A 13,466-nucleotide genomic window follows, 5' to 3' on the forward strand; every position below is an offset into this window, starting at 1 on the left:
CCCCCCACACACATATACACACATACACACACCACAAATGCATACACACACACCACATCCCCACAATTCCCCCCACATGTACACACACACCCCACAGACATATACACCCACACCTCACCCCCACACACATACACACACTCCCCACATATACACACCCCACACTGCCACATGCCCCCACTGCACACACACACACCCCATACACATACACACCCCACACCCCCACGCATATACACACATCACACACACATATCACACACACATGCCCCCCACATGTACACACACAACACACCCACATGCCCCCCACTGCACACACATACACACAGTGTACACATACACACCCACATCCCCACCCCCCCACATGCATATACCACACACACACCACACACACATACACACACACACTAACCCCCAGATACACCCCCAACCCCTACATACCCCACACCGCCACACACATACACATGCATACACACACCACACACACATCATACACATGCCACACACATGTACGCCCACACCCCCCACATCACACACACATACACCCCAGACACATACCACACACCCTACACACATACCCACATACACACCACACACACAGACCCCACCCCTCACACATACATGTGCACACATACACACACCCATCACATACACATACCACACACATACATCTACCCCACCACACACCCACATACCATGCACCCACACACCACACACACACCCCCCACACCCACACACCACACAACCACACACCATACACAAACCCCCCACACACACCCACACACCACACATACACACATACAGCCCACACACACCACACATACACAACCCGCACACACATACCACATACCACCCACCCCCACCCACCACGTATGCACACATGATAACCTTGGCTCACCTCTCATCTGACTTGCTGTGGGTATTCATTCACTCATCCATTCATCCATTCAATCATTCAGCATACAATGTGAAGCAGCCATTGCTCTAAGTGCTGGGGATACAGTGGCGAACAAACACAAACCTCTCCCCTATAGCTGTTCTACTGCTTTATTTTGTTACAGACACAGACAGAGGGGTGGGAGTAGAGGGGAGAAAGGGAAGAAAATTCTGATTAAAAACATTATCTTCTGAGGCCGGGTGCAGTGACTCATGACTGTAATCCCAGCACTCTGGGAGGCTGAGGCGGGTAGGTCAAGGGTTAGGAGTTCAAGACCAGCCTCACCAACATGGTGAAATCCATTTCTACACATATACACACACATGCCCACACTACACACACACTACACTATTTTAGTCTCTACTAAAAATACAAAAATTAGCCAGGTGTAGTAGCAAGTACCTGTAATCCCAACTACTTGGGAGGTTGAGGCAGGAGAATTGCTTGAAGCTGGAAGGTGGAGGATGCAGTGAGCCGAGATTTTGCCACTACACTCCAGTCTGGGCAACAGAGTGAGACCCTGTCTCAAAAAAAAAGTTCTCTTCTGGGCATGATGGCTCATGCCTGTAATCTCAGCACTTTGGGAGGCTGAGGTGTGTGCACTGCTTGAGTCCAGGAGTTCTCTGCCAGCCTGGGCAACATGGTGAAACCTCGTCTGTACTAAAAATTCAAAAATTAGCTGGGTGTGATGTGCACTTGTAATCCCAACTACAAAGGCGGCTGAGGTGGAAGGATCACTTGAGCATGGGAGGCGGAGATTGCAGTGAGTTGAGATCGCACCACTGCACCCCAGCCTGGGTGACAAAGTGAGACCCTGTCTCAAAAAAAAAAACCTCTTCTGTCTGGGTGTGATGGCTTGTAATCCCAGCACTTTGAGAAGCTAAGGTAGGAGGATCGCTTTAGCCCAGGAGTTTGAGACCAAACTGGGCAACATAGGGAGACCCTGTCTCTACCAAAAAAAAAAAAAAAAAATCAAAAATTAGCTGGGTGTGGTGGTGCATGGCTGTGGTCCCAACTCCTCAGGAGGCTGAGGTGGGAGGATCACTTGAACCCAGGAATTCAAGGCTGCAATGAGCTATGGTCACACCACTGCACTCCAGCCTGGGCAACAAAGCAAGACCCTATCTCTAAAAAAAAAATTTCTTTTCTAATTATCTTCTCAGTAAGACAAAATTGCAACCAGCTTCATTCACACAGCCAAGCGCAGCTCTTGACCACTCCCTCAGTCTGATGATAAAGGCCTGGGGTTTGAAGTCCTTTAAGGTCAGGGGTGGGGTTCTGGCCAGCAGCACAGTCAACAAGCACAGCCCAGCTGGTGGAGCTGGCTTGTTCCCAGGGTTCATGCCCCAGAGTCAGGGGTTGTGCCAAGCACCATGGATAGCCAGCTCCCTGACTGTTTTGATGGGATCCCAGCAAAAATGATCAGAGAGACTATGGAGGAGACAGCAGAGCGACTGAATGAACAGGTTACAGAGTCTCTGAGCATAGAGCACTCAATTCACCCTCCATTCTTTGACTTCCTCCCTGAATTCAAGCCAAAGGCACATTCTGTGGGCCCCGTAGGAATCATGGCTCACTCTCCTGGGAGTAGCAAGGTTATTCTGGGTGGGTCCTCACTAACACTCCTGGTCCAACTGCCTTCAATGTGTATGGCCAGCCAACTGGGCTCCAGGAAGCACAGTACCCTCCAGTGAACAAGACAGCTGGCCCCCGCAGACTGGCCTCTGATTAAGACACAGATTAAGAAACTACATGATAATGTAATAAACGGCAACTGTAGGAAGCACTATGAAGAAAAACACAGGAGTGATTAAAAAGAGAGGTCTGGGGAGCAACATTTCAGCTGAGGGGAGGAGGAGGAGGAAAAGGATGATGCAGAAAAAGGGAACAGAATATGCGAAGGCCTGAGGCAGGTGGAGTTCAGAACCTTTGAGTATCTGGAATTTGGCCAGTGTGGGGAAAGGAGGGCAAGCCGGGGTCAGGGCCACAGAACAGACTGGGCATTCACTCCATACTCACTCTGTCTGCTCTCTTCATGTGCTCTGTAGCCCTGGCATGGAGTGGAAGGATTTGAACTTTTAAAAAATTACTCCAGGCCAGGCACAGTAGCTCACGCCTATAATCCCAGCACTTTGGGAGGCTGAGGTTGGAGGACCACTTGAGGTCAGGAGTTTGAGACCAGCCTGGGCAACATGGTGAAATTCTGTCTCTACTAAAAATACGAAAATGAGCCAGGCATGGCGGCACGCACCTGTAGCCTCAGCTACCAGGGAGGCTCAGGCAGGAGAATCACTTGAACCCAGGAGGTAGAGATTGCAGTGAGTTGAGATCATGCCACTGCACTCCAGTCTGGGAAACAGAGCAAGACTCCATCTCAAAAAATAAATAAATAACAAATTAAAAAATTACTTCAGCTGCCACATGCAGAACAGAAGGGAGATCAAGGAGTGGGTTACTGCAGAGGCCAGCAGACAGCAGATGGGCACCTGGGTAACAGGACGGGCCACGGTAGGGGTTAAAAGTGCCAGCTTTGAGGACTATTGAGGATGTGAATTAAAAGGACTTGATATCCCATCAGGAGAATGCAAATAAAAATCAGCATGAAATACCACTTCTCACCCACTAGGATGTGCACACTTTAGACAGATAATAATAAGAGTTGACAAGGATGTGGAGAAAATTAGAATCCTCTTACATTGCTGGTAGAGATGTAAGATGGTGTAGGCACTTTGGAAATGTCTGGCAATTCCTCCCAAAGTTAATCACAGAATTACCATATAAGCCAGAAATTCCACTCCTAGGTATATACTCAGGAGAAATGAAAATATTTGTCCACAAAAAAAGTTGAACACAAATCTTCCTAGCAGCACTATAACACCAAAGTAGAAACCTCAGTGGTCACTGACTGATGAATAGACAAATAAAATGTAGTCTACCCATAAATTGGAATATTACTTGGCCATAAAAAGAAATGAAGTGCCAGCCCATGAATGGTGGCTCATGTCTGTAATCCCCGCACTTTGGGAGGCTGAGGCAGGAGGATCGCTTGAACCTAGGAGTTCGAGACCAGCCTGGGCAACATGGTGGGATCCTGTCCCTATTAAATAAAAAATAAATTAACAAAAAAAGAAATGAAGTACTGATACATACTACAAAGTAGGCAAAACTTGAAGACATTAAGAAAGTGAGGCCAGTCACAAAGAGCATCTATTGTCTTATTCTATGTAATGTGAAATGTCCAGAATAGGCAAATTTGCAGAGACAGAATGATTAATGGTTGTCCAGGGCTTGGGGAAGGAGATGGGAGAGTGGGAATACCTGCTAATGAGTACGGAACCTCTTTCAGGGATGATGAAAATGTTCTAGAATTGACTGTGGTGATGGCTGCACCGCTCTGTAAACATGCCTTGAATTGTATACTTTCTTTTTAAATTTTTCCAGCTTTATTGAGGTATAATTAACAAATAAAACTTATATATATTTAAGGTGTACAAGGCAGTGTTCTGACGTACATATACAAGATGAAATGATTACCACAATCAAGCAAATTAATATATCCATCACCTCATATAGTTACCTGTGTGTTTGTATGTGGTGGGGACATTTAAGATCTACTTTTGTGGCTGGGTGCTGTGGCTCACACCCATAATCCCAGCACTTTGGAAGGCTGAGGCGGGCGGATCATAAGGTCAAGAGATAGAGACCATGCTGGCCAACATGGTGAAACCTTGTCTCTACTAAAAATACAAAAATTAGCTGGGTGTGCTGGCATGCACCTGTAGTTCCAGCTACGGGGGAGGCTGAGGTAGGAGAATTGCTTGAACCCAGGAGGCGGAGATTGCAGTGAGCCGAGATCATGCCACTGTACTCCAGCTGACAGAACGAGACTCCATCTCAAAAAAAAACCAAAATATACTTTTTAAAGCAAATTTCAAGTATGCAATGCAGTATTACTAACTATAGTCATCAAGTCATAATTAGACCCCCAGAATAGATTCACCCTGCAGAACAGAGACATTACACTCTTTCACCAGCATCACCCCCTTACCACCTGCCCCCAGCAACCACCACTCCATTCTGCTTCTGTGAGTTCAACTTTTTCAGATACCACATGTGAGGTCACTCGGTGCGTGTCTTCCCGGGCCTGGCTTGTTTCACTTTGGTGATGAATTGTATACTTTTATATATTAACATCTACTGTGTGTGTGTAGAGACAGAGTCTCGCTTTGTTGCCTAGGCTGGTCTCAATCCTCCTGCCTCAGCTTCCCAAAGTGCTGGTATTATAGGTGTGAGCTGCCACGCCCACCCTGTGTGCTTTATTTATTTAATTTTTTTTTTGTTTTTGAGACGGAGTCTCGCTCTGTCACCCAGGCTGGAGTGCAGCGGTGCAATCTCAACTCACTGAAGCCTCCACCTCCTGGGTTCAAGCTATTCTCCTGCCTCAGCCTCCCAGGTAGCTGGGATTACAGGTGCATGCTACCGTATCTGGCTAATTTTTGTATTTTTAGTAGAGATGGGGTTTTACCATGCTGACCAAGCCGGTCTCAAACTCTTGACCTCAAGTGATCCACCCACCTTGGCTTCCCAGAGTGCTGGGATTACCGGTGTAAGCTACCACGCCAGGCTATTATTTACATTTTTTATAGAGACAGGATCTCACTATGTTGCCGAAACTAGTCTTGAACTCTTGGTCTCAAGCGATCCTCTCGCCTCAGCCTCCCAAAGCGCTGGGATTATAAGTGTGGGCCACAGTGTCAGCCTGGGCCTGTGTACTTTAGAGGGGTGAAACTGTATGGAATTGAGTTATATTCTCGATAATGATGCAGTACTATATTTTAAAAGGCACATAATAGAGAGAAGGCTTAAGTCCTCTTTATTTCTTTCTTTCTTTGCTTTCCAGGAGGGGGAACAAAAATGAATTTGGTACTGGGCTGGATTAGGGCATGAGGAAGAGGGAGGGGCTGAAGAGGATGTTCGGGTCTCCGGCCAGCTTGTTAAAATGAGAAGCCCCAGTGACCCCCCAGCAGTGACCAGGAGGGTCTCGCCTTAGAGGCTAAGGAGGTTGCCATGACTCTGATCTGTGCTTCAGGGAGAAACCGGAAATCACATTCCTCATGCTGTCAGTAAACCAGCTTCCTGCCTTTCATAATACAGCGAACATTTTGAGACTTTAGTAATACAACCACCCCCAGAAAGAAAAGAAACTTTTTGAGGGATATACACCCCTTTAAATGACCAGTCCAGCAAAGCACTGAAATATGGCAGCAGTCACATCTTCCTGCCCCGTGAGCTAAGTCATCTGCCCGCTATGTGGACTCTACACTGAGCGTTGCCACCACGTAGCAGTACATTAGCCTAACAATGCCACATGCCAGACACCAGAGTGCACACTCTTTGTCAGCAATGGACAGCCCATCACTAATCAATGTAATTTCTCTAAACCAGTGAGAATTCCTAACACACAATGTTTGTAATCACTCCTCTCCTAATTTGTCCTTGTTTCTTTAAAAACTTGAATCTTAAGCCTTTCGCGGTGGCTCACGCCTGTAATTCCAGCACTTTGGGAGGCCCAAGCGGGCAGATCACGAGGTCAAGAGATCGAGACCATCCTGGCTAACACGGTAAAACCCCGTCTCTACTAAAAATACAAAAAATTCTCTGGGCGTGGTGGCACGCGCCTGTAGTCCCAGCTACTTGGGAGGCTGAGGTATCGAGAATCGCTTGAATCCGGGAGGTGGAGGTTGTAGTGAGCAGAGATCATGCCACTGAACTCCAGCCTTGGCAACAGAGCAAGGCTCCATCTCAAAACAAAGCAAAACAAAAAACAACCAAAACTTTGAACCTCTCCTATGCTCTCCAAAGTACATTCTAATGTTTCCCGGGGCTACAGTCCTCAAACTTGGCCCCAATATACTTTCTATATTAATTTTGCTTCAGCTTCTTTTTTTAGGTCAACATTCCTCAAGGCTGACCTTCTGACAGGGTGTGATTCAAGGTCACTGGGAAGGAAGCCCAAACCATCTCCCTTAGAAATCTATCTTGATGTTTCTACTGTCAGAGAGAAACTATTTCAGTTCAAAACTTTTTCTTGTTAGGAGCCTCCAGTCAGAATGCAAATACCCCTGGACGAGTTAGCTCTCATGAATGATCAATACTTGAAGCCATGTCGCTTTATCATACAGTTGAACTCAGTTTCACAAACAGGTAGTGGGAGGGGCAGCGATTGCTGACCATCATCACGCTGCTGTGGGGATTTGGAGCACAGCTTCTGTAGCCTAGGAGTGTCGGATTGAAGCCTGGCTCTGCTGGGCTGTGTGGCCCTGGGCGACTTTCTGAACTTCTCAGTGTCTCAGTTCCTTCCCCTTTAGAATGGGGATAATCTGCGCAGTGTGGTGACCCACCCCAATAATCTTAGCACTTTGGGAGGCTGAGGCAGGAGGATGGCTTGAGCCCAGGAGTTTGAGACAAGCCTGGGCAACATAGTGATACCTTGTCTTTACAAAAAAAAAAAAAAATTAAAAAACAAGGCAGGAGGCCAGACACGGTAGCTCACGCCTGTAATCCCAGCATTTTGGGAGGCTGAGGCAGGCAGATCATGGGGTCAGGAAGACCAGCCTGACCAACATGGTGAAACCCCACCTCTAATAAAATACAAAAATTAGCTAGGTGTGATGGCATGTGCCTGTAATCTCAGCTACTCAGGAGGCTTAGGCAGGAGAATTGCTTGAACCCAGGAGGTGGAGGTTGCAGTGAGTTGAGATGGCACCACTGCACTCCAACCTGGGTGACAGAGCGAGACGCAGTCTCAAAAAAAAAAAAAAAAAAAAAATTTAAATACAAGGCAGGAGTATTGCTTGAGCCAAGGAGGCTGCAATGAACCGTGATTGTGCCACTACACTCCTGCCTGGGTGACAGAACCAGACCCTGCCTAAAAAAAAAAAAAAAAAAAAAATTGAGGATAATGATACCACCACAGGAATAAATGAGTTCACAGGTGTAGAACACTTAGGACCATGCTTGGTCTGTAGTAGGTGTTACAAATGGGCTAATTAATTAATCCATTAATTACAAATGAATATCAGTGAGGACCCAGAGAGCACAGAGGGGTGTCATTTGCTCTAGGACACTCAACTAGTTGGTGGTGGAGCCACTCCACAAAAATGTGTTTTTATTTTCCAAAGCACTTTGGCATCTTTTTATTGAGGTGGGGAACTTTATTCAACAATCTTTTTTGTTTGCTAGTTTTTTGAGACAGAGTCTCATTCTGTCACCCAGGCTGGAGTGCAGTGGCACGATCTCCACTCACTGCAGCCTTCTCCTCCCAGGCTCAGGTGATCCTCCCACCTCAGCCTCCAGAGCAGCTGGGACTACAGGTACGTGTCACCGTGCCCAGCTAATTTTGTATACTTTGTAGAGACCAAGTTTTGCCGTGTTGCCTAGGCTAGTCCCAAAATCGTGGGCTCAAGCACTCCGCTTGCCTCGGCCTCCCTGTGACAGGGTTATAGGTGATAGCCACTACACCTGGCCCTCCATCCTTATGTAGTTGTAAAATACCTTGTTGTATCTTTTTTTTCCTAATCCATTTTATTTTTTTTTCTTTCAGGCCAAGAGTCTTTTTTTCCTGATAGAAAGTCATTGGTGCACATCTGAGAGATGTCAGTCTTTTCCCTCTACATATGAGAAAAGCCGGGCTGAGTGCAGCAGCTCCGGCCTACAATCCAGGGACTTTGGGAGGCCGAGGCAGAAGGCACACTCGAGCCCAGGAGCCCAAGACCAGCCTGGGCAGAATGAGATTCTGTCTCTTCAGAGTATTTAAAAATCAGCCAAGCGTAGTGGTACACGCCTGCAGCCCCAGCTACTCAGGAGGCTGAGGCGGGAGGATTGCTGGAGCCCAGTACTTCAGGGCTGCAGTGAGCTCTGATCCCACCATTGCACTCCAGCCTGGCCAACAGAGTGAGACCATGTCTCAAAATTAAAGAAAAAAGAAAGAAAAAGAGGAGAAAAGGCTGGCAAGGCCACTGCCACACAGCCACTGAGGGGCGGGGAGCTGGCTCTGCACACTGCCAGACACCCTCCCCCGCAGGCCGCGCAGCCTCTGTAGCCTTCACCAGCCCCCGCATTTCTCCTTGGCTCCTACATCCCCTCCTGGCTGCGCTTAACAATTTCCTGGATTCTTACAGAACACTGGAACGGCTTCCTTTGGAGTGTTCCCGGAAGCCCAGCATGCCCTGGCTTTCGCCCCAAGTGGCTGGCTGCTCTCAGGAGGTTTCCCGAAAGCCCATCTCCACCTTCATCTCGCTGGCCCAGAGGAGGCTTCCTTCCCTGGAGGGCTGAGCAGGCAGCTGGGGTCGGCCCAGGCCTCCGGCATGTGGCCATCTGAATCATTTCCTTTCGCAATGTATTGCTCAGTTTCAGGGCTTGCCACATGGGGCTATTTCCATTCCTTTCTGCAGCTGCACACGGGGGACGTGGCAGACGTGCCTTTCTCTGGACAGCAGAGGACCTCCCTGACCCCCAAACACCTAAGTCCTCATCACCCCCATTTCTTTTCTACAAATGGAGGTGATGGCCGGGTGCGGTGGCCCACGCCTGTAATCCCAGCCCTTTGAGAGGCCAAGGTGGGCGGATCACCTGAGGTCGGGAGTTCGAGACCAGCCTGACCAACATGAAGAAACCCTATCTCTACTAAAAATACAAAATTAGCCAGGCGTGGTGGTGCATGCCTGAAATTCCAGCTAATCAGGAGGCTGAGGTAGGAACCTGGGAGGCAAAAGTTGTGGTGAGCCGAGATCGCGCCATTGCACTCCAGCCTAGGCAACTTTGTCTTAAAATAAAATTAAATTAAATAAAGCAAAATAAAATTAAAATGGAGGTGATAACACTTGATTTGTCTAACATTTTCTTAGTTGTGAGGCAAACCAGATAACTCAGGTGAAGGGACTGAGGAGACTCCAAAGCAGTGACTGTCGGCTGAGGGCTGGGAGTTGATTCTGTCCTCGCGGGGACATTGGTTGTCACTCCTGGGGGACGGTGCTGCTGCATCTAGAGGTAGAGCCAGGGATGCTGCTAAATGTCCTGTAATGCATAGGACAGTTCCTAACACAAAGCGTTAGCCAGCACCAATTGGCAATCACGCGGAGGTGGCAGAAACCAGTTCTAAACAATAATTTAAAAACAGTAACATTTACGATGGCTGTGCACGGTGGCTCACACCTGTAACCCCAGCACTTTGAGGCTAAGGTGGGTGGATCACTTGAGGCCAGGAGTTCTAGACCAGCCTGGCCAACATGGTGAAACCCTGTCTCTACTAAAAATACAAAAATTAGCCAGGTGTGGTAGTGCATGCCTGTAATCTCAGCTACTCAGGAGGCTGAGGTGGGAGGATTGCTTGAGCCCAGGAGGCGGAGGTAGCAGTGAGCTGAGATTGCACGACTGTACTCCAGCCTGGGTGACAGAGCGAGACTCTGTGCCAAAAAAAAAAAAAAAAACAGGAAAGAAAAATAGTAACATTTACAGGGACTCACTCTGTGCCAGGTCCTTTACATGCATTGTCTCATTTAATTGCTTCAGCACCCTATGAGGCAGTATGGTTATTACTCCCATTTTACAGGTGAGAAAACTGAGGCACAGAAAAGTTAAAGAACTTGCCACAGCTAGAATAGGATGGAGCAGGAATGAATCCTGGGGGCTTCTACTGAGGAAGGAGACCTAGGCATCTGGGATCACCTCCCTCTTGACCTCCGCAAGGCATTTCAATAGAAGAAAAGGCTAGCCAACTGGCACCTCTTAAATCACCTTCCTATAAGACAGCAGGTGTGGTATGGGGGAGTCTCTCCAGAAGACACGGTTTTTACTTAAACAAGATCAAACCCCCACCCCAGTCCTCCATCCGGAGACCCAAGACCCTTTCACATGTAATTCCTAAAACTGTAAACCCAAGACCTTTCCATATGTGATTCCTAAAGCTGTAAACCCAAGACCCTTTCACTTGCAATTTCTAAGGCTGTAAACCTAAGATTCTTTCATGTGTAATATCCAGAGTGTAAGCCTATATAAAGGCAGAGCTTCTCTTTGTTAGGGGAGCTTGGCCATTTAGACAAAACATAAAGCCTCGCTCCCAGGCCGTAATAATAAACACCTCCTCCTTCCCGGGTTCGGTGTTTGAGAGGTCTGTTTCTTGCGGCCGCTCCTGCTTCACTACTTCCCAGACCCATTTTTTTTTTTTTGGGATGGGTTTTGATCTTGTCACTCAGGCTGGAGTGCAATGGTATGATCTTGGCTCAGTGCAACCTCCACCTCCCGAGTTCAAGCAATTCTCCTGCCTCAGCCTCCCGAGTAGCTGAGATTACAGGCATGCACCACACCTGGCTAATTTTTGTATTATTAGTAGAGATGGGGGTTTCACCATATTGGCCAGGCTGGCCTCGAACTCCTAGCCTCAGGTGAACCACCCATCTCAGCCTCCCAAAGTGCTAGGATTACAGGTGCCTGCCAACATGCCTGGCTAATTTTTGTATTTTTAGTAGAGAAGGGTTTCATTCCACCATGTTGGCCAGGCCGGTCTCAAACTCCTGATCGCAGGTCATCCACCCACCTCAGCCTCCCAAAACCCACTCTTTTTTTTTTTTTTTTTTTATATGGAGTCGGGGTTTCGCTCTTGTTACCCAGGCTGGAGTGCAATGGCGCGATCTCGGCTCACCGCAACCTCCGCCTCCTGGGTTCAGGCAATTCTCCTGCCTCAGCCTGCTGAGTAGCTGGGACTACAGACACGCGCCACCATGCCCAGCTAATTTTTTGTAGTTTTAGTAGAGATAGGTTTCACCATGTTGACCAGGATGGTCTCGATCTCTTGACCTTGTGATCCACCCGCCTCGGCCTCCCGAAGTGCTGGGATTACAGGCTTGAGCCACCGCGCCCGGCCCTCCAAAACCCACTCTTAATCTATGTGCTACAGGCCAGGCACTACAGGCTCACGCCTGTAATCCCAGCACTTTGGGAGGCCAACGTGGGCAGATCATGAGGTCAGGAGTTCGAGACCAGCCTGACCACATGGTGAACCCTCGTTCTCTACTAAAAATACAAAAATTAGCTGAGCTTGGTGGAAAGCGCCTGTAATCCCAGCTACTCAGGAGGCTGAGGCAGGAAAACTGGTTGAACCCAGGAGGTGGAGGTTGAAGTGAGCTGAGAACGCACCACTACACTCTAGCCTGAGCCGCAGAGCCAGACTCCATCTCAAAAACAAACAAACAAAATCTACGTGGTACAGAGCATGTTTCCTGTTTGCCTATGGCGAGGGTCTCACATCCACGCCTGAACAAATGCTATTTTGCAAAATTGTGCGCTACTCTTCCTTCACTCCAAATATAAGCACATGCTATCGAGATGAATAAATACAAGTTATTTTAAAGTGTTAATCAGTCAATATTTCTTTTCTGGCATTATGCATTTTCCTCAGTCAAGGGAATCTAGAAAATAAACCGCAATTATGTTGTGGGAGTTCATAAAAACCTTTCGTCTCTAAAACAGGGGAGCCTCAGTATCTAAAAGGCAGGAAATCTACATGACAGATCTGAACTAAATTCAAATCTAGCAACACCTTTTCTGAGTTTATCTTGTTTTCATGCAGCTCAGCAATGCTACTTGCTGAAAAGGTTAATTAAATGCCCTGAAGCCAAAAGCAAAACAAAAGCAGAACAAAACATCTCGCCAAACATACAAGGATTTTGCAGCTAACATGTTTGGTACAAGTGGGGACAAATTAATCCTTTGGGTCTCTTCCATTCAGTTAGAGATCCCACTTTTAAAGGCTGTTCCAGTAGAATGATTTCCACAGAGCACTTGTCTCTAAACCTCTCTCCTCCGGGTAAAAGACCACTTGTTGGGCAAGACGTTCCCCCTATCCCCACCACAATCCCTCCCAACAGAGAGTTCCCTCTGCAATACCAGAAGCCCCCCAGCCACTCCCCAGGAAGGCTGAGCAGGCCCTGGCAGCCAAGCCTGCTCTTGGCCCCTTTCCCTGAACCACACACTCACCCCTTCCTTCATGCTCTGATCCTGTTGCTCCATGCTTGCTCTGGAAGGGCAGAGGGCTGCTTACCTCCTTTTAGCCAAAGTAATCCGTGCACTAAATGGAGAGAGAAGACATTCTGGGTGCACTTTGGCCATGCCAAATAACAGCCAATAGCATTTTTACAGCCAGACTAAGTCAAAATAACCCTTTCAGGAACCTGGTCTTCCTTTCAGTTCTGCTTTTAAATGAAATGTCTGGGGATTGGGTAAGCAAGTGGGTGCCTCTGGGGACTGCAGGCCCAGCATTGTCCTGTTGGGACAGTCTGCGGTATTTCCCCATTGCTAAATTCTCCACCAGTCAGGCTCGTGGTGAGTGGCTGGAAGGGTTATTTTTGTCAGGAACGCGTGGAAAACAACAGCTGTCATTCACCCTACACGACACCAGGTAATACGGGAGCAAAAGATTGGACCACTGGAGACCTCAGAGAGGCTCTCCCTGCCAGGAAAGTGCAGTCTAGTCTCTCTG

The 13,466-nt window shown here is 47.9% G+C and overlaps 1 protein-coding gene across 3 annotated transcripts in view; it reads right to left on the bottom strand.

Moving 5' to 3' along the window:
- The window catches only part of SLC2A5 (solute carrier family 2 member 5), a 35,893-nt gene extending 22,590 nt beyond the window's left edge, over nt 1-13,303 (bottom strand). For 2 of the 3 annotated variants that reach the window (XM_032300296.1, XM_032300295.1), the window contains exon 1: nt 12,965-13,303. Coding sequence is in view for 2 of the 3 variants with exons in the window: in XM_032300295.1 (XP_032156186.1) it covers nt 12,965-12,997 (33 nt within the window). In the remaining variant the exon portion in view is untranslated. The remainder of the gene's footprint in view (nt 1-12,964) is intronic. The other variant, XM_032300294.1, reaches the window with a different exon arrangement.
- Nucleotides 13,304-13,466: the final 163 nt, after the last annotated feature.

Source organism: Sapajus apella, unplaced genomic scaffold (assembly GCF_009761245.1).
Source record: "Sapajus apella isolate SASKATOON/1434 unplaced genomic scaffold, GSC_monkey_1.0 scaffold43, whole genome shotgun sequence".
Taxonomy (NCBI): Eukaryota; Metazoa; Chordata; class Mammalia; order Primates; family Cebidae; genus Sapajus; species Sapajus apella.